This window comes from Bemisia tabaci, chromosome 5 (assembly GCF_918797505.1).
Source record: "Bemisia tabaci chromosome 5, PGI_BMITA_v3".
Lineage (NCBI taxonomy): Eukaryota > Metazoa > Arthropoda > Insecta > Hemiptera > Aleyrodidae > Bemisia > Bemisia tabaci.
In genome coordinates this window covers 20,559,151-20,584,667 of record NC_092797.1, presented here as the reverse complement: position 1 = coordinate 20,584,667, position 25,517 = coordinate 20,559,151, and the positions used below count along the sequence as shown (strand labels likewise).

The following is a 25,517-nucleotide window of genomic DNA, read 5'->3' as shown; positions in this document are numbered from 1 at the left end:
ATGAACCAAGGGTATCTTCGTGTTCAGTTCACTCAGTAGTTTCCACTTAAACACAAATGCATCAAATTTTAGACACCTGCAAACTCTCTACTCCGATCGGAAATCATTCCTTTCAAACCTTGGAATAAGACACCGCAAATGTACTCTCGAACTTAATTTATTTCTTTGGAAAGCAAAGTAAGAAAAAGCTCATTAATATTTCTTGAAAATCTGAGCGCTACTCACCCTGTCATCGTTATTGCACATAAATACGAGGTCAAAACTGATCAGTTGTCTCTTAAAATGGACGGAGATTTTAAAACGAGCAGTAACCGAGTTGCGTGTATTCATAATTCAGCGATCGCCATGCGTTCAGCTGCATTTTTATGCATATAAATGCGATACAACACGGAGGAACGATCTCTTTGATGATGCATAAGGTATATACTATATCGTCATAATGATTTCAATTTAGAGTTTTTCAAGAGGCTGGAAGTTGCTTTCAAACAGGAGCATTGTTCTTTTTATTATTTTTTTCAAAACAAATTTGTACAAGAATGAAATGAGTTATATCACAAATCCCTCTGGAGGGACCACTTATAATGAGATCAGTGTCGAAAAATGTACAAAACTATATTTAAAACGTTATTGTTGGAGAGCGGTTATACGGTGTGTATGAGTCAATCCACACGACGGAGTTCCAGGTGATCGAGGGGTCAAAGATCGAGAAACACAAATGCTTCATTTCGTGGGAATCATTCTGTCAACAGAGCTGCTCAACTCGACGAATAAGAGGATTCCAAGTTAAAATACCGGTTCGACAACTTGTCCTTGAGGCATTTCGGAAGCATTGCTTTTTCGAGGATACTCTAAAAGAGCAGTCATGATCTTGCTCCGCATGTCCACACTTAGTTCGTCTCTTTTCGCGAATTTTAAGCGCGCGGGTCGGCAGTTCCTCAGGTCGTAAAATTGAAAAGAAAAAGAGAGACAGATGTAGGGAGGGAAGTACATTTTTCGACGAAAGGTCAACTTTGCATCAAATCCGACAAAATATGTGAATTTTGATTGGTGGATTGTAACAAATTATTTATGATTCCTCGCGGTATGAGCTTTCCATCGAGCGCGAGTGACTCTTGGATGGGGATCGACACTTACCTTTGCCAGTCGATGATGGCTGGTGAGTGACGTGTTGAGCATGTACCGTATCATAGTCAGCCTTGCAGGGTCAAAATATAAGTCGAAGGCAGAGCCATCAACGATTTTTTCAGCCAGCGTTCTGGTTGACTACCTGTGCAAGCGCATGCCTTCCATCACCAATTTTTAAAACTTCGTTTGGACTGTATGAGGACGTTTTAAAAAAAAATAAGGTCTGCTGACTCTTCAGAGATTTTAACGCGGAGTGGAAAAGTTGGATGGGGCGATACGCGTGATACAACTATTTTTACTTCAGTGTGGGTAAAATTGCATATTCACGAAATGAAGGAGAACGGGAGCTCTTTTCAGCTAACAATGAATCAGAGACTTTAACGCAGAGTAGAAAAGTTAGACGGGGCCGGCACGTGAGTACGTGACACATACAAATGCATATCCACGAATGAAGGAGAACGTGAGCTCTTTTCAGCTGGGTCAGAGACTTTAACGCAGAGTAGAAAAGTCAGACGGGGTCGACACTTGACACAACTATTCCGACTTCCATGAAGATAAAATTGCACATCCATAAATGAAGGAGAACGTAGTGCTGTTTTACTGAATGACGGAGAAGTTCAGTTAACCGAACCGGTTCATGAATCGAACGTTCGGTTGCACGAGTCAAAAAATCGGTTTTATTCTAAAGATTGAACGCTCAACGAAATTCTTTTGGAAAAGGACACTTATACGACAAGGATGTGTGCACTAATTTTTGTAGAACTAGTGCAAAGGCGTAAATTTTTGAAAAAATTACTGCAAGAGCGTTATATTTTTGAGATATTTACCGCGAAAGCATTGAATTTTTGGAAAATTATTGCGAACGCGCCATGTCATGGTATGCGTATAAAGGCTGAATCCTTGTCTGCTCCAAAGTCCAAACTGAACAAACCGAAGAACTTCCTGCACCCCTGGGTTGAGTCTCACAAGTCCGATGACATATTCAGAATTTAACCTTGGCAACATCGCACATCTGTCCTGGACAAAATTTCTCGAAAAGACCAAAAATCGAGAGGAGAGGGACACCTTATAGCGGCTCATATTTGCGTCAACAAACGATTTCGTTTTCGAATATAAGTAAAAAAATAACCCAAGAGCAGAATCGCCAGGTCCACTTTCCGTGGTCTCTCTGGAATTCTTTTGTGAGAGCCCGATCTCATTGTGGACGAGGGACTCATGTCCTGTGGACCACAATAGAGGAGGGACCTGTGCAGTGTGCATGCAGAGAGGAAGAGGCTGCCTTCAGCACTTCTTGCCAAACTGATGAAGAAAATTATGCAGCCTCCAAATAAGAACCTGCATCCTGCAGAGTGATCACTGCGGGTTATTTTCCTTGTTCTTGTTCTCATCATTTTACTCGCAGTTATATAGGCCAACGAGAGGCCAGTACACTGGAGGGGTAGCTGCATTTTTGGGCCCTGGGAACTCCATGTTTCGATGTGTCCACTGAAAAAAATGGTAGGTACGCTGTTTTAGCACCTAGGATGTCAAAAATGTGTCTGGTGATCCTAAGATGCTGCCTTGACTGCCCATGCAATGGAATTTGCATTCGCAGGATGTAAAGTTAACTGCGGGGGCAGTAAAGGCAGCATCTTGGGATCACCATACACATTATTGACATCCTAAATGCTAAAACAGCATACTACTTTTTTCAGTGTCTGTACTTTCCCGTATGCGGGTACTCCGAGATGATGCGATTACGCGAAACAAAAGTTAAGTTCAGAGAAAAATCCTTTACTTTTCACCAAATGACGATTGATCAGCTAGCTATGTTACTTATTGTTAGTGTATTTCATTGGCATTCAAAATGACATTTGGCATCACATCAGGTGATTTACAAACCAGGTTTGCCACACTAGGTCTTCTTGATGAAACAAATAGGTCAACTCTTCGTTTTTCAAGCATCATTGGGCGAGTCCGCACGTTAAACATTTTTAGGCGAGTCCGCACGTTAAACATTTTTAGGCGATTCCTTTATCTCATAAAGTTTGGCTGATATTTTTAGTCCCGCCTACCGAAATTGGTAAAAACTGCTGGAGGCGTGACATAATACTCCTGAGTTTTCGGCAATTTGACTTGTCAACGACCATGATCATAGATCTTGACCCCAGTTATAGAGCTGGTCGGGATGCAAATATTGCCGAAGTACGTCTTACCATGTGAGCATCGACTCCCGAAAGTAACTTGTACCTATACAGTAGCAAAAATAGAAGTGCGGGGTTCCTTTGATATACCGTCTATAGTCATTAGCCATTAAGACTGTACCGTAGGAGTACCGGAGCAGCTCCTTTCATCGAATAGGCTTGGCAAAATTCAATTATTTAAGCACTGCTTACATGAGAAGGGGGAAGGGGGAAGGGAGAATTCACGGCGACACCTGAAGGAGGACGCGTTGTCCAAAAGATAGATGGGGAGAAGGGGCCAATTTCCTTATCAAGTGTACAACCGCAGAACCGCGACAACTAGGTACTCCTCGACGTGGAGCCTCAACCACCTGCCCTCAATTTGTGGCCAGCTTGAAGTGAACTCCACTTTTTCAGCGCCAATCATCATTCACCACCACCGATGTGAGGTATCCAGTAGTACTGCCGTGAAGAAAAACTTGATGGCGTTGCCAAAGTTCTCTCTTCAAGAGTTGGATATTTTAATTCTGATAAACTCTTCTTTGGGAATTTACCTCCTTATGGCATTGTTAAGAATAAAAATACGTTCGTTCGTTGAAAATTATTATTGCAGATGTAGTGACCGGGGAAGGATATCCCCGTCGAAAATTGTAGATTTTACCACACGTCACATTGCCCTCTCGTTAAAAGGTGTTGGTATATTCTACGTGATAACAATTTAAATTTTTTTTTTTGTGGTTTTACCACGGTTATATATTGTCTAGACTAGGTCTTTGAGTGTGTTGAAGATTTAAATAAATTGTAGTTTCCCTCACGAAGGAACGTAACTACATATCAATGTTGCCAAATTCCCGTTCGCAGATTTCATTTTTATGGGGAGAATCTGTTGGGCATTCCTAACTGATAATTTCACTGATTTTTCTCTGATTCCACGCAAAAATCAGGGACATTGTGCACGAAAATTGCACAGGTGCATTACTTCAAAAAGTTGAATTTCTGGAGCAGCGTGTCTGCTAAAACAGCCTAGCCAAAAATCAATACAATTACAGTATCTTATCAGTACATTCCCGAGAAATTCAGTACCTCCTCAACGGAAAAATTCAGTATTTTTTCAGTACCTCCATTTGACGAAATTCGAAAAATTTCAAAAATTTGAATTTCTCTCTCAAATTGCGACAAAAATGAAAAATTCCGGACCTTCTGACGGAATTTCCGCACTTTTCTAGTACTTCCGGACTGCTCTCAAAAAATCGGTACTATTCCCAAACTTTCCGGAAATTCCGGACTTGTAGACACCCTGTGGAGTCAATTTTGCAGCCTTGGAATAAAGTTACGTTCCTTCGTGCGGGAAACGACAAAGTTGTCAGCAGCTTGAGACGGTTTCCACAAAGTTTAAAATTTAGACAAAGAAACAAATTTAATCGGGGGAAAAAATTTAAAATTTAGCAAACGGCAACGTACGGAACCCGAGTAAATATTTGACTTTCTCGGATTCCCTTGCCTTTCCCAAAATTCCAGTTTCCTAATGGAGAGCAGTACAAATCCTCCGCCTACCGTAACGGTGGGGGTTATGCTAATGAGTGCGGCGAGAAAAATTTCCTCCAAGGTCACACTCTCGAAATTCAAGGCCGCGAGAATGGCATGCCATCTCCACCTGGCTCCTGCCCCGATCATTCGGATCGAAGCTGACCGCCAAGATTTCAGATGAGTTCCGCATTCGCTCGGCTAATGAAGAATTACTTTGAGGACACAGAAAAAATCTCGTTTCATTAGCGGACGAAACAGTTTTAATCCGCACGAATGACGATTCCTCATATATCAATCACCGATCACGCGGATTATAGGACAGGATCTTCGGATGCTCATTAGAGTCTTTTGCATTGGAGTCTCCGAAAAATCTCCAACGGACCCACTCACAGCGGTTTCAAACTGAAGAAAAATAGAAACCTTTCGTGAATAGATGAAGTACGTAATCGACACTCCAATTTTTTTTTATTTTTTTACTTCGAGAAAAAAAGGCACTTCAAAATAGTTCACGGAAATAAAGTGTTAGGGGTTATTCCTTAAAATTGTGGTGCTACCCCAATTTGTCGGATGATAAAGACACTTCCGATTAATTTTGATAGCACCGCAACCCAAGTTGGGATAGTACCACAACATTTGGGTTGGTGACTTAATTTATTGGAGCGACCCCACAGTTAATTAGAAATGTTCAAGTTGGGATTCAACCCCTACCTCTTTTTCCCGCAATTAAAATGTAGATAATTGAGAATCAAAAAAGGTTTCTTCGGAAAACAAAAATTTCCCCGATAGGATTAATTTTTAGCCCCACTGCGTCACGACGAGACGAACATTTAATTCATAAGTAACGTCTTGAAAATTCAACCTCAGAGGAACAGTTTTTTGATAGAAAAAAAAAAAACATCTGAAGCAAGTACGCGCGGCTTCCCAATCCGACCAAAATGAGGAATTCACGACCACTTAGTTTGAGGCCGGGAGCAAAACAAAAATATAAACAAATTAGGTGAGAAAATCTCAGGAGATACTAGACCTTCTTGGCGAGTGGTCTCAAGATTCTAGAAACATTTTGATCCGAGCGGGATGAATGCTTCCGAATATTTGACGAGGTAGGAAAAGAAAAAAAAAAACTCGGCGTAGAGTGCACAAAGAAGCTTGTGGAAAAAAACCCCGCCGTTTCTGGGTAGACCCAGATGCCCACCCTTCACGAGCCCTTCTCCCATCACCGTTTTACGGTTACGGTAACGTTTTCAGCATCTCATCAAGGAGCCAAGACAGACGCAGACGCCAGCCCAACAAGGGTCAAATAATTACACTGGAGGGAGGGCTTGCCACGACCCACGGGCCCACTACCGCTTACGGTTCCTCCAAATCCACCGCGGGGTTGCCAAACCATTACCATATTCATAATTTGTGATCCCGATCAATGTTCGAAACTCACCTATGAGTATCAGGAGCCATTCGGCGCATCAAGCTCGATTTTTAGGGACCATTGAAGATTTTTAGGAGCCAAATTGACTTTTTGCCTAAATATCATTGGCACATCCAGTGGAAATGTAGACGCAAGATGTTGTAGTTACAAAACTAGTAGCTGTGACTTGGGAGAAATATCAAAAATCAACAAGCAGAAAAACTAGGATTTTTTCTCTTTTATTATGGGGGGGGGGGGGGGGGCAATTTCTAGGGGCCACGTTGACGCAGAGTCCTCATTTTTTAGGCGCCATGACCGATTTCTTAGGCGCATTTGGCGCCTGTGAGTTTCGAACACTGCTCCCGGTGTGAGATTTTGGGGCAGCGTTGACAAAAGCACGACATCGACATATGATTTGACAACATTGCGACTCGAGAGTGCAGCTTTTTTGAAGGTACAAATCTTGAACCTCAAAGTAGACGCAGAAAATAAGTGAAATGTGGAACAGATAGTTAAAAAGAGTACTGCCTATTCGTGCAACAAGTGGGGACGATTTTTACTTCGCTCAATCCTCAACCACTAGTGATTTTGGCGTTACGCGTCAATTTTGGTAACACTTCATAAACATATTTAGATAGCGATCTATCCTCCCATTCATTCCGACAGCTAATTTGTTAGTCCTGCGATTTGTGGTGATCGAGCAGGTTTAAGTTTGCTTGGTTTTGAAAGTATTCGCCTTATACGAAATACATTATTCACTATGGAATAATAGTACGTTGGAAGTTTCATCAGAGAGGACGAAGAGGATTGCATTTTGCAATAAGGAGCCACTAATCTCTGGTTCTTTCATTAAAACACATATCTGCATAGGGAAGCCAATGACATGTATGTTGTTTCTAAAATGGGCCAGAAATAGTGGTTCCTTATTGCAAAATGTGATCCAAGACATCAGTGGCGAGGCGAGCTTTGAGATAGCCACTAATGAGCCGAAAGATAGATTGATCTGCCATTTAAAGCTATGTAAAAGGATCGATAGATAGAGAAACTTCAGTAATCGATTCTTTACCATAGCTTCAAATGGGGAATTATCGATAATCGATCATTCGCGCCTCGCCACTGGAATATATAGACGAAGAAATTATGCCCGCGGTTATTAGCATGCAGGCAAAAAACCGGGAAGTCGTTGAACTTTGATGAATATGCTCGGTTCTTGGTGAGAAACGGTGAGGGATATTGTCATGGATAGAGGTAAATGGAGCTGGAGCCATGTGGAAAGAATCTCACATGAACAGCTCTATCAGATTTTGGCCACTTTTTGAGGGAGAGGACGCAACAGGACCGGAGGAATTTGTCTCGCTTCTTTTCATACCCGCTAATGAGCCGTAGCTATTTCGATTCAATTAAGAGATATTTTCTTCCGTCTAATTTTAGCGCGAGAACAGAATGTTGAGTGAGAGAGCCGTTTGCGCCCCTTGCCAGGTCGCGCCGAAGATCATCGTAAAATTGACTTGCGAGCATATAAAAATCACCGAGACTCGGGTCACGAGTTGACAGTAATGTTTGGACGACTGAGTCTTGGATTCTTGGTGACGGAATCCTTTTCAACGTGATAATCCTCGACGAATTGACGATTCTACTGCGGAAAGGTGGAGGGGCCATCAGTTCTTTTTCTTCTTATTTTCTTTTTCTTTATAGTTTATTTTTCTTTACTAAACCCTTTAAATAATTCAGAGAGCCAAACGCAGTGGCGACTCGCCAAAATATTGGAATAACATGTGCGAGTAAAAACTGCATGATGCGTTTAATTCGACTCCGGGGGAGCTCTTATTGCATAGTTGTCGAAATGTAGGCGCATTAGATCTCAAATGCGCAAAATGGTAGGGCGGACTCAAAGAAGAACCACAGTAATTTTCTCACGATTGTTAATCTTACCAATAGCTTTAAGGGGATTTTTTCAAAAATGTGCTTTTAATGATATTAAATAATTTATAACTGTAGTTGCTTCCAATTAGTTCGGTGGTTAGTAAATAAAGTTATCCGTCTATATAGTTATTTTAACTATTCTTCAAATGTAACTCTCCTTTTTGCACTAAAATTTATAAAGCCCTCATATTGATCCAAGCCCCGAAGAAAGGGAGGGAATCATCGTGTTTTATATTTTTTATTTGTGTTGAATCGTATAGGAACCGGAGTAGAAAGAACAATACAAGAATATAAATCGCCTGGTTAAAATATAACATAATCATATTTTATCTAACAGGTGAACCTGGACATCACCGAACGAACAAGTCCTCGGGTAGATATTATGTCTAAACGGTGAGGGCTTTTCCTGGGTCTTCCTGAGAGCAAAATTATAAGAGAGGAAACCTGCAAAAACAGTCCCTTGGTGAAAATTCCGTCTCCTCTGAATTTCAGGTCAGAGAATTCTAGTAGAATCATTCTTTCGACTTGCGTGTGTTTTACGAAGACGAGCGAAAAATCTTCAAATAAACCTGAGTTGAACCTGCAGCCTGGAAACCTTTGTTGGCAACCTCGTCTCACGAGAGCTTCAGATGATCTGAAACCTCCCAAGCACATAGTAAATAGGTGGCTTACTGCCTGTAAACCAATATTTCAGTTGCTCCTCGCCAACCCCTGCGGTCGCCATTTATCAAATCCGGGCTAATGGAAATCGTGTGCCTCAGTTTCAATAACTCCGGTAGTGCCTATCTCTCTTGTTAGCTTGAACTTATTAGCAGTCGTGTTAATAACAATTTTATTTCGCCGTTTCATCCGAGACAAATGATCAGATTAAACTATTACCCGCGAGCTCTCCTCCGCAGCAACAAACTCCCTCTCCTTCCCGCCCCCGCCCGGTTCGACCTGTGCATTCCCCGGCGCGCACGTTCAACACAAGATAAATGATGTAATTACCTCTGTTTTTATTGAAAACATATTGTGCGAACTTATTGTGCTTTATTGGCGTTCAGTATCTTCCCCTGTGTTCCCATCTCGATTCAGTGGACGAATTTTGCCTCTGAAAGCACAGGAGAACGATATATTCTCTGATGAATGGTGAAACGACTTAAGAGTGTCAATATTTACATGTTAAAATTCCATTTATTTATTTATTTTTATGCGTACAAAAAGTACTCATACGAATTTCCTAAATGATTTTGATGAACATCGCAAGCATTGTGTCTCAAACCTCAAGAGAAAGATATCGACGGTGAAACTACAATACTACAAAAACTCCGTTCATTCAAAGCTTTGAGATTTCAAAAGTGGTTCCATTGGTCTCCTCGTAAAATTTTCTTCTAGAGGTGCCCCTTAAACTTTAAAATGTGACGAAATAAACATCAAAACTTGCAGTTATAGTCCAAATTTCATGTCAACAGACCTCTCTCATTGACTCGATCCACTGTGCGGCATGATCAAGAATCGAGATGGGTCTTTTTGCCATCAAGCAGCAAAGTGCAAACTTGGTTAATTTGAGTCCCACACTTGACAAGATCAGCTCCATTTCTTGAGCTTTCACTTGAAATTATTAATTTGACCGAATCTATAAGTGCTTTTTGTGTTCGGTTGCAACTTACGAGTGATTAAAATACTTTACGACGTCTTTCGTTTTATTGTTCGAACCGGTGAGCCTAATTGATCCACTGAGCGCTGTAGTCTTGACTCCCTTGAGGATGATCATTTTTAATCACTCGAGATCATGTGGTGTAGTTTATGATGCTTATTTTCTTCTTCTTTAATACGGTTGCATTTTCATGTGAGTTTACACACTCGAGGGTACAAGAGTTGAATTTAGATCAGTGAGAGATGATAAAAACCAGCTGCGCACCTAGGTGTAGCATCTGCAGAGTGCAGGAGGAGTTATTCTCACTTTTTCGCACCTAATACAATCTACAATATTTAAATGAAAAGACGACGAGGTTCTGTCGTCATATCATGATTAGAAGTATAGAGATCTTGATTGGAAAAAAAAACTCTGTGCATATTACGTAACAAATCTAGATGCATGGTTAATATTTATGGCAAAAGTTGAAAAACATCACGTGTATTTGTTGCGTTAGAAACTGCCTCTCAAATTTCATTTACATTCGTTCCATCGTAACTTCTCTGTACCTAGCTGTAACAGAAATATTTAACCGCTACAGCTATTAATAAACCGAGTGAACGTGGCCGAAATACTGCAAGCAACTATTACTGCTCCCGAGCCGCTCACATTGCCTATCGGGATATTGAAGGCGACCTGGTCGGAACGCGTGTGAAATGAAGGGCTTGGATGACGAGGCGCATAGGTGCAGTTTTTGAAAAAGTTTAGATATTAATGTTCTCAAGTATGATTAGTCTTGATGCATATTGCATATCCTATAAAAAATTCGCTCCCAAATCCTAATATTTAAGCATCAAAAAGTCAGTTTGAGCTTTCTTTACACCATAAGAATCCATGCAATTTCGAAATTTCAAACACGTATTTCTCGAAACGGCAAAAACTACTCTTATGCGTCTTGTCCTCCAAGCGTCTCAAATAATGTGAATGGACCTACTGCCATAGAGAAACCCTCAAATTGTGATCGCCTCCTAACATTTTCGATGAGTCCACCCTTGTTGAGAATATAACAATTCATGTAAACTTTTATTAATTCATTTAGAGCTTAGCCTTTGACACTTTACGAGGATTCGCTATTTAACCCCTTTTTCCCCGCAATGTTCGGTTTGCTTGTCATGATGCTCAAATGCTCGATGATTTCACAACCACGATATTTTACACCAAAACAGTCAACCGACATTTAAATCATATTACAGTTCATATGAGAAAACTTTATTCTCCGTGTAAGTATTAAAGAAAACGTCTAGATTCGTTTTAATATTCCTAATCCTTCCACCTTTCACTCCTAAACATCCGCTAGGGGTTACAACTTTACTTCAGAAATATCAACAAGTCCTCTAATGATCATTTACAGCCTTTAGATCACGGCTGTTCCGGCGCAGTCGAAGAGCAAGGTCCGGTTGAATCAAAAGTTTATGAGCGGGAGTAAATGCCGAAGACAGGAGGCAGACAATCTCCAACTAATTCGGTTTTATTGTTTGCACGACTCGAGAGAACTTCCCTCCGTTGCCAGCACTCATTAATCGCGATCGAAGGTATCACAAACTTCCTTTGTTTATCCGATGCGCTTGGCGTATGCACCTAAACAAATGCACTTTTACCATTAGTACAGGTGCAGTGTTGCCGTGAGTGGCGATAAAATCCTTGATATTGGATCTCGACGGAAGGAAGGAGGACTTGACAGGAATTCGGCACCTGATTTGGCAGCCCGGTGGCTTGTTTTATCGTTTTACGGTAGACACTGCAATCCACATAGAGCACGATCCAAGTAGGTAATGTATGTAAATTAACGGAACTTCCTCATCGTTGCCGGGTCAAACGAAAATGAAGACCGGAATTGTGGCTCGCAAATTCCAAGACGTTCTACAAAAGGTTTATTTACGCTTAAAATAAACGTTCTGAACTTTATTCTTGGGCCAACACTCAGTATAGATATCGAAGAGATGCTCACTTTCCTCTTGGTGCATCAGTCTCTTCAGGCAAGTGTAATTCTTCCAGACAAAATTTTGGGGGAGCTTTGAGAATTTGATGGGGTGCCACTGCTAAAAGAATATAAAAATACGTCGATTCCGATGAGAAGTAATAAATTGCTCGGTTTTCATCAGAAATATTTTTGGAATGACACCTACGAGAGGGGGCAACTTGTACAACAATTTTTTTTTAAAACATTCTTTCTGAAAATGTTTAAAAGATAATACGTTCCAATTTTTTCCTCGTGGAAGAGCACATCTACCTAGATGTTACAACCGAGTGTATAACTAAACTGATGGTATTTGGTAATAAAGCAGAATTATGACACATTGAAACGTTCAAATCATCGGCATGCAATTTGAAGGCGAAGAAGGGGAAGGAAGGTGTTCATACTGCCGTGCTAAAGAAGAACGCCGTATGAGCATTCAAGAGTTGTCAAATTTCCCTCGATAAAACACGTATTTTTGACAACATTCATGCATATTTTCCCTTAAAATTTTCAGATATTTTATAGTAAATTGTGTACAAAATTTTCTGAAAATTTTGGAAAATAATATTCACAATTTTCTCAGTAATATCGGTTTTTATCGGAGGAAACTTGGCAACTTCTAGAGGCTCATACGGCGTTCTTCCTTAGCACGGCAGTATATTGAGCCGTCACGGCCCTGTAAAATACCGACGAGGAGCGCACGAAGCGATTTCGGGGAAATTTTCTCATGGAACTCCTGAAAGGTTAACGACACATCCCAACAATTTGATGGTCGAACTGAACAGGTCCTGGACTGATCCATGTATCGGTGATTTTATCATCGAATATTCTGGCGTGGTAAAGTAAGATGTGCATTATGATGGTAAATGGGCATGACTCACAAATCACTTGGATCTTTAAACGAGGCGATTCCGCCTTCTTCTCAAAGCTGCCTGTCGACGCACAATTGCTTGCAATTTGTCATGCGTGGTATATCGTACATGAATTGAAGTTCCTACCGAATGAATCACAAATTTTCGAGAGAGATACGCAGTTCATGATACTTGGGTAGTTTCGGCTTACTTTTGAGCCCAAATGAACGGTTAATGATTTTGGAATAAATGCCAGTATTGCCAAATCAGCTGTATAGGATTCTATGCCAAAATTCTCTAATTTTTTATAGAATTCCTTTTGCTTTTCATCGTTCCTCAAGCAACAAGTATGATTCTCTCAAGGGAGGAGGTAGAGTAAGGATGCAGAGATGTCTTAACTCTCCATTTTAAAAAAAAGTTATCACGATTTTTCGAGACACATGCGCGATATTTAAGAAAGGTACAAGCTGGTTTTCCCATCTTCAAAATCCATTTTTGCATTCGATCAACTAGACCAAGATTAACAGACACGCACGGAGTCGTATTTTCGGGGAAAAATGATTTGAAGATATTTAGGATTGCCAAAATTTCTTCATCTCCAAATTACCTGACTTTCCATGACTTTTCCCCGACTATTTTTGCTTTTCCCTGGTTCTAAAATTTTCCATTCCCCTGATTTTTCCTGACCTTTGGACCATACTTTCACCTACTGATTTTTTCTTCTTTTTTATTAGATACGCTGACTTTTGCTGAACATTGGACACAATTTTCTTGTTTAAAGATCAAATGACGGAAAAAGGCATTTAGTACCTAGCTGGTTTAAGAATGACTAGAAAGGATAAACAGTTGGAAAATGAGTGATATGTTTCAGCGATTAGTAGACACATCAACAATTACCTGACTTTTCCCACAAATTCCCTGATTTTCCCGGTTTTCCAGACTGCTGGCAACCCTGTTACTTACTTTTGCATTCCCCTTCCTAGGCGAACAATGCTCTTATCAAAGCAAAATATTTAAAGCGTGAAATTAGGCGCTAAAATTCGTCATTGACATTGAGTTTTACTTCAGGAATGAATCTTCGAACCTGTTTCTTACGGCTCGTACTTGATGTTAATATCGAAAATAAGAGTGCGTTACCCAGTTTTATTCGCATAACTTTATACCTGATGGATCCTTTTACTTTCGCATCCTCGCCCCTCCCCCCTTTCCAGGTGCCTTTACATTTGTTTTGCCATTTTTCGAGTGCCTTCAGATTGCTCCGCGATCTTTATACGATCGGCCGATCGAGCACTTGTCTACTCTCCTGACTGTTAGCCACATTCTCCCTAAAAATGCTGTCAGATGAGTCCATCGTCGGTCTAACTCATTTCAAACGAGAAAAGCGCATGCGCAGGCTATAAAGACAGCAAAAAACTCACCTATTCCAATGCACAAGACAGGCGACAGGGACGATCCAGTTATCTGCACGGTGCCGAGCAACAGATCACCGAGCAGCAAACAAGCCACATGGTTGGTCTGACACCTCCAGTGCAAGACATGGTAGGTGCTGGGCAGGAGGCAGCTGGCCACCAGAGTGATGGCCAGGAATATCGCCGAGAGGAACAAGGCGTACGGGTAAAGGGAGTAGCTAAGATCCAACTTGGTCTTGAACTTGGACGGACACGTGAAAACACTAGCTTTATCCTCGGGTTTCTCGAGGATCTTCTCGACACAATATTCACTGATCACTGTACCGTTGGAGACGCTCAACGTCCCGTCGATATTAAGCGCGTGCGAATCGTCCAGGGTCCCGCTGATGTCGAAGCTCTCGTCATCCTTGCAGCTGGGGAACCCGGACGTGATGACCGTGTTCTGGAGGAAGTTCCGGAGGATCTCGTTGTCGGCCGGCACATCCACGCACGAGAGCTTTCGCTCGCTGAACACACCACTCTTCCCGCAGCACTTCCGGACGCGCGTTTTCGTCGACGAACCCTCGCTCGGGGGCTGGGCCTCCTCCACCTTATCCGAGCACAGGAGGACGGCCGTGGAATCGACACAGAAGGTGTCCGGGTGGAACATGCTCCCCGAGTTCTGCCACCAGAGGGAACCGTTCTCGAAGGAGACGTAGTTGGGGGTGGGCGAGGTGCGGAGGAGCAGCGGGCTCCCGAAGGGACAGACCGGCTTCCGGACGGTGTTGAAGGTCCAGCTGGACGGGATGGTTCCTGGAGGTAGGAAGCCGCGGTTGACCGGCGAGTAGATGGCCGGCGCCCAGCTGGAGGACCGACCGCTCTCGACGCAGTCGGCGTTTTCGTTGAGGACGGAGCCGTCGTTGCAGCACTTGAAGACGGTGACGGCGAGGACGCACGGGACGCTCAGGAGGAGCGCCCAGAAAAAGGCGCGAAAGCACATTGTAAACACGAGTTATCACGGGAGCGCGGGCATTGGGGCGGCACGGACCGTGCGACGGGGGATCAGCGCGCAGACTGCCGGCCGGAGCTCCGCTCCGCTTTGTCCGAGCCTCGTCTCCGGCGGGGCCCGGGCGCGGGGTGGGGGAAAGAATCCGCCGAGAGAGAAAGCAGTATTTTACCACTTCCAGCTCTTTCTTGACCGCCGCCGTGCCGCGCCAGCGGGCCATGCATTTTTTGTCATTTTTTCCTTTTTCTTCTTCCTTGTTCTTACCTTAATCTGCTCCCGCTCTCACGCGCATCTTGCAGTCCACCGTGCACCCTGTATGAGCCCAATTAATGCATTTTTTCGGGTGGCCCGGTTTCAGGAGCGCTAATGCGGGGTGATAAGAGGCTAATGCTGTCGTGGTAAGGTAAAACGCCGTATGAACATTCGAGAGTTGCCAAATTTCCTTCGATAAAATGTTTACTTTTTAGGAAAGTTATGAATATTTTTCCTTTAAATTTTCAGAATCTTAGGAAAAATTGCGAACTAAATTATCTAAAAAATTGGGAGAAAAATATCCATTAATTCACCAGGAAATTCGCGTTTTATCAAAGGAAATTTGGCAACGCCTGAGGGTTTATACGGCGTTTTTCCTTAGCACGGCAGAATGGGAGTACCTAACTGTATTGAATCGTGGTCAAAATTCCTGATCACATTGAGTTTTTTTTTTTTTTTTTTTTTACTTTTGCATGGTAGGAGATAAGATGAGATGATTCACAATTTTACCATGGAACACTCGAGCATACAAAATGTTGAAATGGAAGCTTTCTCAAAAGAATTTAGCTTCATGGAAGTGCAATGTGATGAACCATGGATGGCTGCATTAATCTTGGAATCCGCTCCCCTCTCACCCTGAGCTATTAAAAACAGTTTGTGGGTTCAATATCAATATCATAAGATTAAAGAATGATAATTTTTTACTGATAGTGATAATGAAGCACTGATAACCCTCATGACACATTCTCTTAATGTTCAATCTAAAAAGGCTCCACGCGCGGTTGTTTTTCCTTCATTTGTAGAGGCTTTCTTAGAGATACAGTCTATGAGGGCTGATAGACCCTAAACTGATAATTGAATGTAATACATAAAAAAAAAAAAAAAAAAATTATTGCGTCGGGTGATTTCAAATAATACGAACTGAAGAACTCACGTAACTCAATAAATACAGCAAATATAATTCCAACAGAGGCAAAATATTTCAAAACTTGCACTTGTATTCTCAGTCGTGTATGCTCAAAGGCGCTTTTCGAAAGAATTCATCTGACAGGTTAACACGTTGGCCATAAAGAGAGGAGCGCGATTTTCCAAAAGTCGCCGTCAGTTTGCCTTCAATTTATAGAGTAGGCAAACCGAGCTCCCACGTGATCGAATTGTGGTATCATTCCCAGATGTCACGCTCAATCGAGGAGGAAAGTAGGATAATTCACCGAGCGTGCCATGCGGAGCGGTGACTGTGCCGCACAATCGGTTTGCCTTCAATTTTCAGTGTAGGCAACCCGAGCACCCACGTGACCGAATAGTGGTATCACTCTTAGATGTCACGAATCCTCGAGTGAGGAATGCTGGAATACGCCCAACCAGGTAGCACGTGCGTGGGGCGATGACTTTACCTCGTTTTTTTTTTTTAAATTTTACTTTTGAGAGATGTTTTGCTGCTTATCACTTTGAAATCACTCCATGGAAAAATTCATGTTCCTAAATTGCATTTGCGTATCGAGGTAACTGCATATGATTATGAAACGATTAACACATAGATAATAAATACAAATAAAAAATTTACATGCATAATTAAAATTGACTAACATAATATTGTTTTTTTTTTTGTGTAAACCAGGCCGGACCTCTATTTTCCCTTGGTGGGGTCTCGGTCCTCTATGCAAGTAATTTTTACTCAGAATAAGTTTTAAAGAGATTCCAGCGCATTTGTTGGTCACTCTAATTGTTTTAAATTTTAATCGCCATCCTGTCAGCCGAGCCTATCTAAGGTCTCTCTGCCCGGTGAACGTCCCCCAAAATTGTGCAAATTTGTTTGCAACTTTACTCAGAACCAGAACTCACTGATAAACACGCAAATACGAGTATTCCACGCAGACTCATCTGGCGTCGAGCCAAAAATTTCCACCGCAACACGAGATCGTCTAGGAGTCTGCTGATGGTGTGTGATTTCATTGTGTGTTCTTCCCTCCGAAATCGGGGCATCGGGTATTGATGAGTTCCCGGGTGAGAAATGAGACGGGTCAGCTCCGGGGCTCCAGGCTGGATCTTGTTCTGAGGTGAAAAACAGGCCTCTGGACGCACGACGCACGGTCAATGGCCGTCCTGGCCCCAGCCCCCTCTGGTCAGCAGGTTACGGGTCTACGAGGAAGGTCGTAACTTTGGGGTGAGGTGACATTAACACTCCAGCGTTGTCAGTCCGCACCAGATCGACCCATGACCTCACGCTACACGATGCGTTACGCATGATGGTTTGATTGCCCCCTGGAATAAACAACCTCTTCTCGAGGACGTTTCAATGAAAAAAAAGAAATTTTAGAAAAAACTCGAATCGGATTTTACAAGCAATTAACCCTCCATGCATATAACTGCAGTCTCCTCTATTTCTTGTTGCATATTAATTTTCAATGTGAGAGGGGTAGTAGAATAGATTTGTAGAAAAAACCCAAACTTAGGACAATTCTTTTTCCGATTTGTATTTTTTTCTATCTTTGCTTCCCCCTTGGAAAAGTGTGGACCCCGCATCATCCTACCATCACGTTACTAACTATTTTAGCATTTAAGTTGAACTTTACTGCATGAACACGAAATCGTACAAATGGTATTAGACATAGTTTGGCGGAGAACGATTTTTGAAGGTATCCTGAAACACAAGTCTTCTGTTAGATGACTATTAAAACATGGAGTATGTGTTCTAGTCTACCTCGAATATTGAAGGCCAAACAGAATGTACGTAACTCCTAAACCCGTTTCGCATCAATTCTGATCCTCGTGAATCTTAAGTTATAAAACGCCCTTGAGTTAGTACATCTTGGATGGGGTAAAAATACATTTCACCTCTCTGTCTGATTCTGCGCTAATCTATTCAAGCACCGTTTTTCCTCCGTCTGGTCTGTCTGAGGTCTTCCATCATATCAATAATCCTCGAATATTAGGTTACACTCCGCTAAATCGAGAGAGCAAACAATCAAATCATCATTTGGAATCTATTGAAACAGATTTAAAGAGGCAGTTCTCGAGTAGGAAAATTAAATAACTCGCCGATCCGATACGTATTTCGAATTAGTCATAGCTGTCGGCGGCCGGGCAATTTCTCCTCGGGGCCCCTAAATCCTTTGATCGAGGTTGTGGCTGGGATATTGAGGATCCGCACCCGTGGCGGGAGGGATTTACATCGTTGCCGAGTGTATCGATATCGACTCAATTTTTGTAAAGATAATGAGTATTTTGAGAGGTACTTTAACTCCTCCAAGAAAGGAGGGAGAACAAAAAAATTTGAGAAATTAAAAAATTGTCAACCTTGTCAGCCAACTCTGAAGCGTAGAGAAAGAAGAGGAACTGTTTCTGTAAACTTTTTCAAAAGCAACCGTTGTAGTTGGTTCTTGCTAACCAACTCTGAAGCGTGGAGGAAAAAAAGAGGAAATGTTTTTTTTTAAACTTTTCAAAAGCAACCCTTGTACTTTGTCCTTGTCAACCAACTCTGAGGCGTAGAGGACCTTCACGCGCTAGACCTCAGTAAATCTCATGGTTTAAATTTGAAACAATGTTTACCAATTTGAAAAAAAATCCGTTTTATGCTAAACGATTTAAGGAAGACAATGCTCTATCAATTGTGAGGCACCTCGAATGTATACCATCCTGGAGGGGAGATCTCAAATACCCCCCCCCCCCCTATTTTCGTCATTAAATCATTATTTTTTGTGAAAATATGCTTGAATCTTAAGATAATTAAAGTTACTCCTTTGATTATCTAATTATATCACTACATGCATGCAAAATTTATGGTTGAAAGTCCTAAATATGAAAATAAAAATTATTGTTTTATGAACTTTAATTTTGACTTAAGAATAGTTATTGTCTTTGACGTGCGAAGTAAGTCGACTGTCGATGAATAATGCATTTTTTCCGTGAAGTAACTCACAATCCTCTTAGAAACAAAAGGCCAATTTTTATAAAATTGTTTAAATACCATTCGTTTTAGTGTATTCCTTTTATTCAGTTCTGCGGAGCATATCATTTTATTTATCCTATCTTTTATCATCGTTACTTTAAGTTCTTTGACCCCCTAGATTTTCGGTTTTTGGTACAGTCCGTTCTACTGTTCTGGTCAATTTCCATAATTTTTGTAGCTATCGACATGAGATAGTCCCTGGACGATACCGGTACCCCGCCGTTTAGATTAATTCTCGGGGGCCCGCGAAGCGCCTTCTGGGGGTCGGGCCGCGTACCTCTAGGAAATTGAAACTAATCGCTCACAAATCATTGTAAAAAAGAGAAAAGATAGCATCCGAAATTTAAAATGCATCGTAAATTTAACTAGCATATAATTGGACTGGCACTAGACGGGTAGATAGTGGAATATTTAGGAGTGACTTTTATGTGTTCAAAAACGTCAACCTCATGAAGTTAAAATCAATCAGATAAGCACTCGTAGTCTACGAAGAATGGATAAAGGATGGCAACGATGCAAATCAATGCAACTCGAAAACTGGAAAGATATAAAACGGGAGAATAAATAAGAATTATCCGCTCTTCAAAATCCAGCGGGTCCAACGTCCAACCCCAAGAATGCCTCGAGTCACCCCTCTCGAATCCGCAGTTCCCCGCGCACCCTCACCGCCGCTTCCTCAAGGGATGCTCGTTTATGGAGCATTCCTCGGGTTGTTTATTATTTCGGGTGTTATACATATAATAGTGTTATGTGTATACCTGGACCAGCGCGTCGATTCTTGAATCGTTATCGAAAGACCTCAATCGATAGATCCCTGGTTTAGCAGTGCTATTATTCGATAGAGATTTGACCAGCCACACACTAATCAGCGATATAGAAGAGAGGGTTCTTCCTCCATTCTGCCGTGCTGAGAAAAAACGCCGTATGAACATTCGATAGTTGCCAAATTTCCTTCACTAAAATGTTTGTTATTAAGGAAATTTATGAATATTTTTCCCTGGGATTTTCAGGAACTTTGGGTGAAATTGCGAACAAAATTATCAGAAAAATTGGAAAAAAATATTCAAAAGTGTACCCGGATAGTCGTGTTTTATCAAAGGAAATTTGGCAACTCTTGAATGTTCATACGACGTTTTTCCTCACCACGGCAGCATTGCTCTCCCTCCCCCGCAAAGCTTAGTTTGCGGGACCACGTCGGCACAATGGTTGTGAAAACATCGGCTTTATTGTGTCAACCATTAAATCGTTTGAAATAATTAGCTTCCTTGCGCTGGCTTAAGGTGATTCTGAGTTATCTAGGGACGAGACCAGCCGGCCACGTTGCGCGTTGCTTCACAGGTTTTCTCTTGGAGAAGCAATAATTATCATAATGTACAAATTAACCCAAGAAACTGATCCACGAAGTAAAATGACGTCAAAGTGAAGCTTTCCATATATAAGGAACGTCGCTTTTTGACCCAATATTTAATGGAGGGATAGAGTTCAATATTGATACACATTGTGTCAATGGGTGATGTCTTTCATGGTGATTTCCGATATAATTTTCAATGAAGAGAAATGTGTGAACGACTCCAAAAAGGATCACTTCTTTGTTTGTTTTTTGCAATCATTTTGCATATAATACTTCTCATTTCGATCTTATATTCATGATTTAACAAAGCCGGTACATTGATGGAAAAGTTTCAAAACTATGGTACAAGGAAAACAAAGAAGGGACATCTAATTGTTAGTAATACTGTGATGCTCTTGTGACTTTTGACATTTGAAGCGCTTGACCCTTGATAATCGGAAATAAATGAATCACCCCTAATCAAAAACTGCTGTACTATTCCATCAATAACCATTCGATGAAGTAGAACTATGGAATATTATTTCAACTGTTATTTCAAAGGCTATAAGGTAGAAATAATTTAGAGACAATCCACCTAAACTGATCTGTATCGTCCAAAAAGAGATTTTTTTCGATAATTTGGGCGATTTTCTCTCTTATCTCATCTTAAACGCCCCAGGATTGAATTTAAATGCATCCAGTGGAATATTGCTAAAGCAAGAGACTTTTGTGTGAGGGGAAACTATTATGGACGCGGCGGCGCATCGTAAAGACAAAAATCTAGCGATTGCATTTGTTGCACAATAAAACAGCTCGATTTTTATTGCCATTCAGTTTCTCAGATCTTCCAAACTTGTTGCTCCTTCTCGAGGGAGAACGCCTTTCTATAGATGCCTCCTTAAAGAGGACTGAGTTCCTAAAAAGGTGTGGTGGGTGAGAAAATAGATTTATCTAATTTTTACAACACGATCAACCACACATCTGAAATGTTTGAGTCCTTTTTACGGTCACTTCGCACGGTGGTAAGAAATGAGACAGTTTTGCCCTTCTTCAATGGCGTTCTTCACATATGAACGTATTTCGTCGTCTCCCGCACGAAGGAACGTAACTCCAATCCAAGGTTGCCAAATTGACTCCAACAATTAATTTATTTTACAAAGATGTAAGTGTGCAATTTACATCCAAATTTGTCTGATTTTCGCATGAAATCGGAAGAAAAATCAGTGAAATTTTCAGTTGGAAATGCCCAATACTTTTCTGGTTAAAATGCAATTTACGAAAGGAAATTTGGCAACATTGAAATGTAGTTACGTTCTTTCGTGCGGAAAACGACGATTTATGCCAAAAGGAACTACGTCTCACGCAAACCCTATGCACATAGTTCCTTTTAGCATAAATACGTCCATATGTGCTAAGGAAGCATACGAAGGAGTCCCTAAGAAAGTAGGTAAAATTTAAAATTAAACATTTTATATTATGCAATATTTATCATCAATCATGGTTTCAGAGTAGATTAATAAATAGAAATAGCATGAAAGTAATTGGCACCCATATTTTTCACTCGTCTTATTCATGGCCCTTAATAGATGCGAGATTTTCCCGTAGAATTTTATGTAGGAAGTCCGCCAATCCCCCCCCCCTCCTCCCTCTGTTCGAAGTGTCTGAAACCGCCTAAACAGATTCCTCTCATACTATAAATCAGATCCAGGAACGAGTCAAATATCACACTTTAGCAGCCTGATTGTTGAAATTTAGGTCGGCACGTTAAGAATGGACAATCGATACATTACGAGGCGCACATAGGGTTATGTTTTGTCTTATCTTGCCGACAAAGCCAGTTAAAGTTCCAACAAGTACGCTGCGGATAGGTTTTAAGCTTATAGGTCTGGATACGACGATCAAATTCCGAACCAATTCTGATCAAAGTAGACCAGTTGATGACTGATGGTCACCATGCAAGAGTCCTCTTTGATCAAAATTGGACGGGCCGTCAAATTTTGATCAGAATGGAGTGCCACCGTTCATATTTTTCTGCCGCACGAAACATTCCTGCCAAGTTTTCATTTTAAAATTAAGCAAAGTAATGATTTAAGACTGATGACTCTCGACACTTTGATGGTAATTGGTTCGGGAATTTGATCGTGTATCGAGACCTAGAGGCAGTCTCGCACGTTCAAAATTGGAGTCGAAGGTAGAGCCATTGACAATTTTTTCAGCCAGCTAATTGGTTAACTGCCTGTGCGAGCGCATGGCTTCCAATGGCTAATGTTTAAGACCTCGTTTGGACTGTATGAGGACGCTTGTAAAAAAAATCAGGTCTGCCGACTCTACAGAGATTTTAACGTAGAGTAGAAAAGTTCGACGAGGCGAAACGCGTGATGCAACTATTTTGACTTCAGTGTGGGTAAAATTGCATTTTCACGAAATGAAGGAGAACGTGAGCTCTTTTCAGCTGAGTCAGAGACTTTAACGCAGAGTAGAAAAGTTGGACGAGGCCGGCACGTGACACAACTAATCCGATTTCCATGAAGAGAAAATTGCATATACCGACGAATGGAGAAGCTTTTAAAACCGTTAGGGGACTATACAAGTTAAAATTCACAACAAGTTAAAATTGGTAAAAAACACACTCGCTTGCGTAAAAATTGTCTTTAAAATAACGCTGATGATGGGAGCTAAGGTCCCGAAACGCGTCCCGTTATTTTAAAAACAATTTTTACGCAAGTGAGTATGTTTTTTACCAATTTTAACTTGTTGTGAATGAAGAAGACTGATGACTCCCAGCACTTTGATGGTAATTGGTTCGGGAATTTGATCGTGTATCGAGACCTAAACGTTTTACTCATTACGTCACCGATGACCGAATCCAAAAATGGCATGTTTCCAGCCCGGAGTGCGATGTATCTGGAGTCACTCGTGAGCCTACCGCGGCCGCGGGATCCTTTTGATCCCGGGTCCTGCAGATAAATGTCCCCATGGCTATTGACTCCTGAGTCCGGGCATTCAACAGCCGCGTCGTAGCTTCATTTCGTCTCTCACGGCCTACATCCGGTCAAGTCCAAAGGACCTGTGACACCCAAGTCAATAAAGCCCAAAATTGGGCGGGACGAGGCACCTCTTCTTCTCCCATTCAACCCTGCTCCTACCTCGCCGAGAACCCTGTGAAATTTACGTTTAATTTCATGAATATCACCAACCAGCGGTTAATTTGTTGCCCACTTGATTTTTTAGTGGCTCATGAAATGTTGCCAAGTCTGCTGTCTTATCCATGAAAAACTCGAGACATGAATTAGTTTCGTAAATGGACCAAAAGTTTGTTTAAAAGAAAAATTGCATCGACAGTCCTCGTAATATGACTTCCAAGACGTTATTCTATCAACTTGGCGCCACTTAACAGAAATTAAGATGAGGAGGGAAAAACCTAAAAAACACCAACAACATGCTAAAAATTGTAAAATTTAACAGTAGAATATAATCTGCGCACGTATACACAATGGGCCTGTTGCAAACTTTTGCTAGAGCAAAACTAAGAGTTGTTTCCCATAGATAATGCCTCAAAAATCACGATGAGCGCATCGGCAAAGTCTGAAATGCACTCATAAATTCACAATCTGCGTAAGAAATTTGCGTTATTTTGAGCTTCCCGCTTCAAAAACGATACTACTGCACAGGTGAACATTTTGTTAGAGGAGTCGCTCCATCGTCGGCAATATTCATCATGGCCGACGCTTGCGCAGTTCCTCGCGTAATTCGAGGAGAACTCAAGGTCAATTAAGGCGGGCGAGGAAAATATGAACGTAAAAACGCCGATTGTTATCTGGTTTAATCCTGTTTAGGTGTTATCTCGTTCCATCACACGTGTTTTGGCGGACTGGCGTCGGCCATGATGAGTATTGCCGCCAATGGAACGACTCCTCTAACAAAATGTTCACCTGTACCGTAGTATCGTTTTCGAAGCGGGAAGCTCAAAAAATCGCAAATTTCTTACGCAGATTGTGAAGTTATGAGTGCATTTCAGACTTTGCCGATGCGCTCATCGTGATTTTTGAGGCATTATCTGTAGGAAACAACTCTTAGTTTTGCTCTAGCAAAAGTTTGCAACAGGCCCATATTTATCACTAACGTCTTGAGGGAGAGCGATAAAGGTCTAATGAATTTATATTCAAGAATTATTTTGAAAGTTCCATTTCATCATTTGTGGTGATTCATATGTGATTTTGTTGAATACTGAAAATGAGTCAAAATTTCGGATGGTCAAAAGCAATGAATTACAGGTCTTTTCATGAACGATTATTTCCTTTACCTCACAAACGCATCTTCCCTCATTTTTATGACGAGAATTCTATTATATGCCAACGGCCACAAATGTGCCGAGTGCTACTTTTTTATTTTTTTATGTCGGCGCTTGATTAAACCAAGAACGGTGCGGCGTCAGATTCAACGAGATGAATGCGGTTTTGAACTTGAAAATCAGGCCACTCCAAGCTAGACAATTCACTGTAAATTAATTAAAAATAAAAATAATGATCAAAACATCTCGGAAGCCGATGTAGAGCGTGCATACATGACTAATCATCAGCCTAAACTTGAAATTATGTGTTCGGGATTGAAGTGGAAGCTCATTTTTCGTGATCTCTATTCTTTTGAGAAACTAATGAAGTCCCCATTGTCATAAATATAACAATACCCGTACATAATAAAGGGTTTTACAAAGGAGGTCTTGTTGGTTTTTGCTTTTTGCCTCAAACCAAAAATACGTCAGTTCACTGACCACCTCACCTATTCATGCGGTGTAAGCGCGCTTCAGCCAATAATAATTAATTGAGAAGGAGTTTTGGCGCTGCATGCAGCATGAAAGGACTAATAAGCCTCGCAGACTTACATGCATCAACACAATACTCATTGGTGTGCCAACTTTTTGAGGTAATATAAAAACTCGTGCCTGTGGGGTGGTTTTTCGACTTTTT

The 25,517-nt window shown here is 41.3% G+C and overlaps 1 protein-coding gene across 1 annotated transcript in view; it reads right to left on the bottom strand.

The window, feature by feature from the left end:
- LOC109036620 (probable G-protein coupled receptor Mth-like 1) overlaps positions 1 to 15,116 on the bottom strand; it is a 138,147-nt gene extending 123,031 nt beyond the window's left edge. Inside the window, exon 1 of the mRNA XM_072300408.1 lies at positions 14,044 to 15,116. Coding sequence (XP_072156509.1) covers positions 14,044 to 15,013 — 970 coding nt within the window. The 5' untranslated portion in view covers positions 15,014 to 15,116. The remainder of the gene's footprint in view (positions 1 to 14,043) is intronic.
- Between the last annotated feature and the right edge of the window lie 10,401 nt (positions 15,117 to 25,517).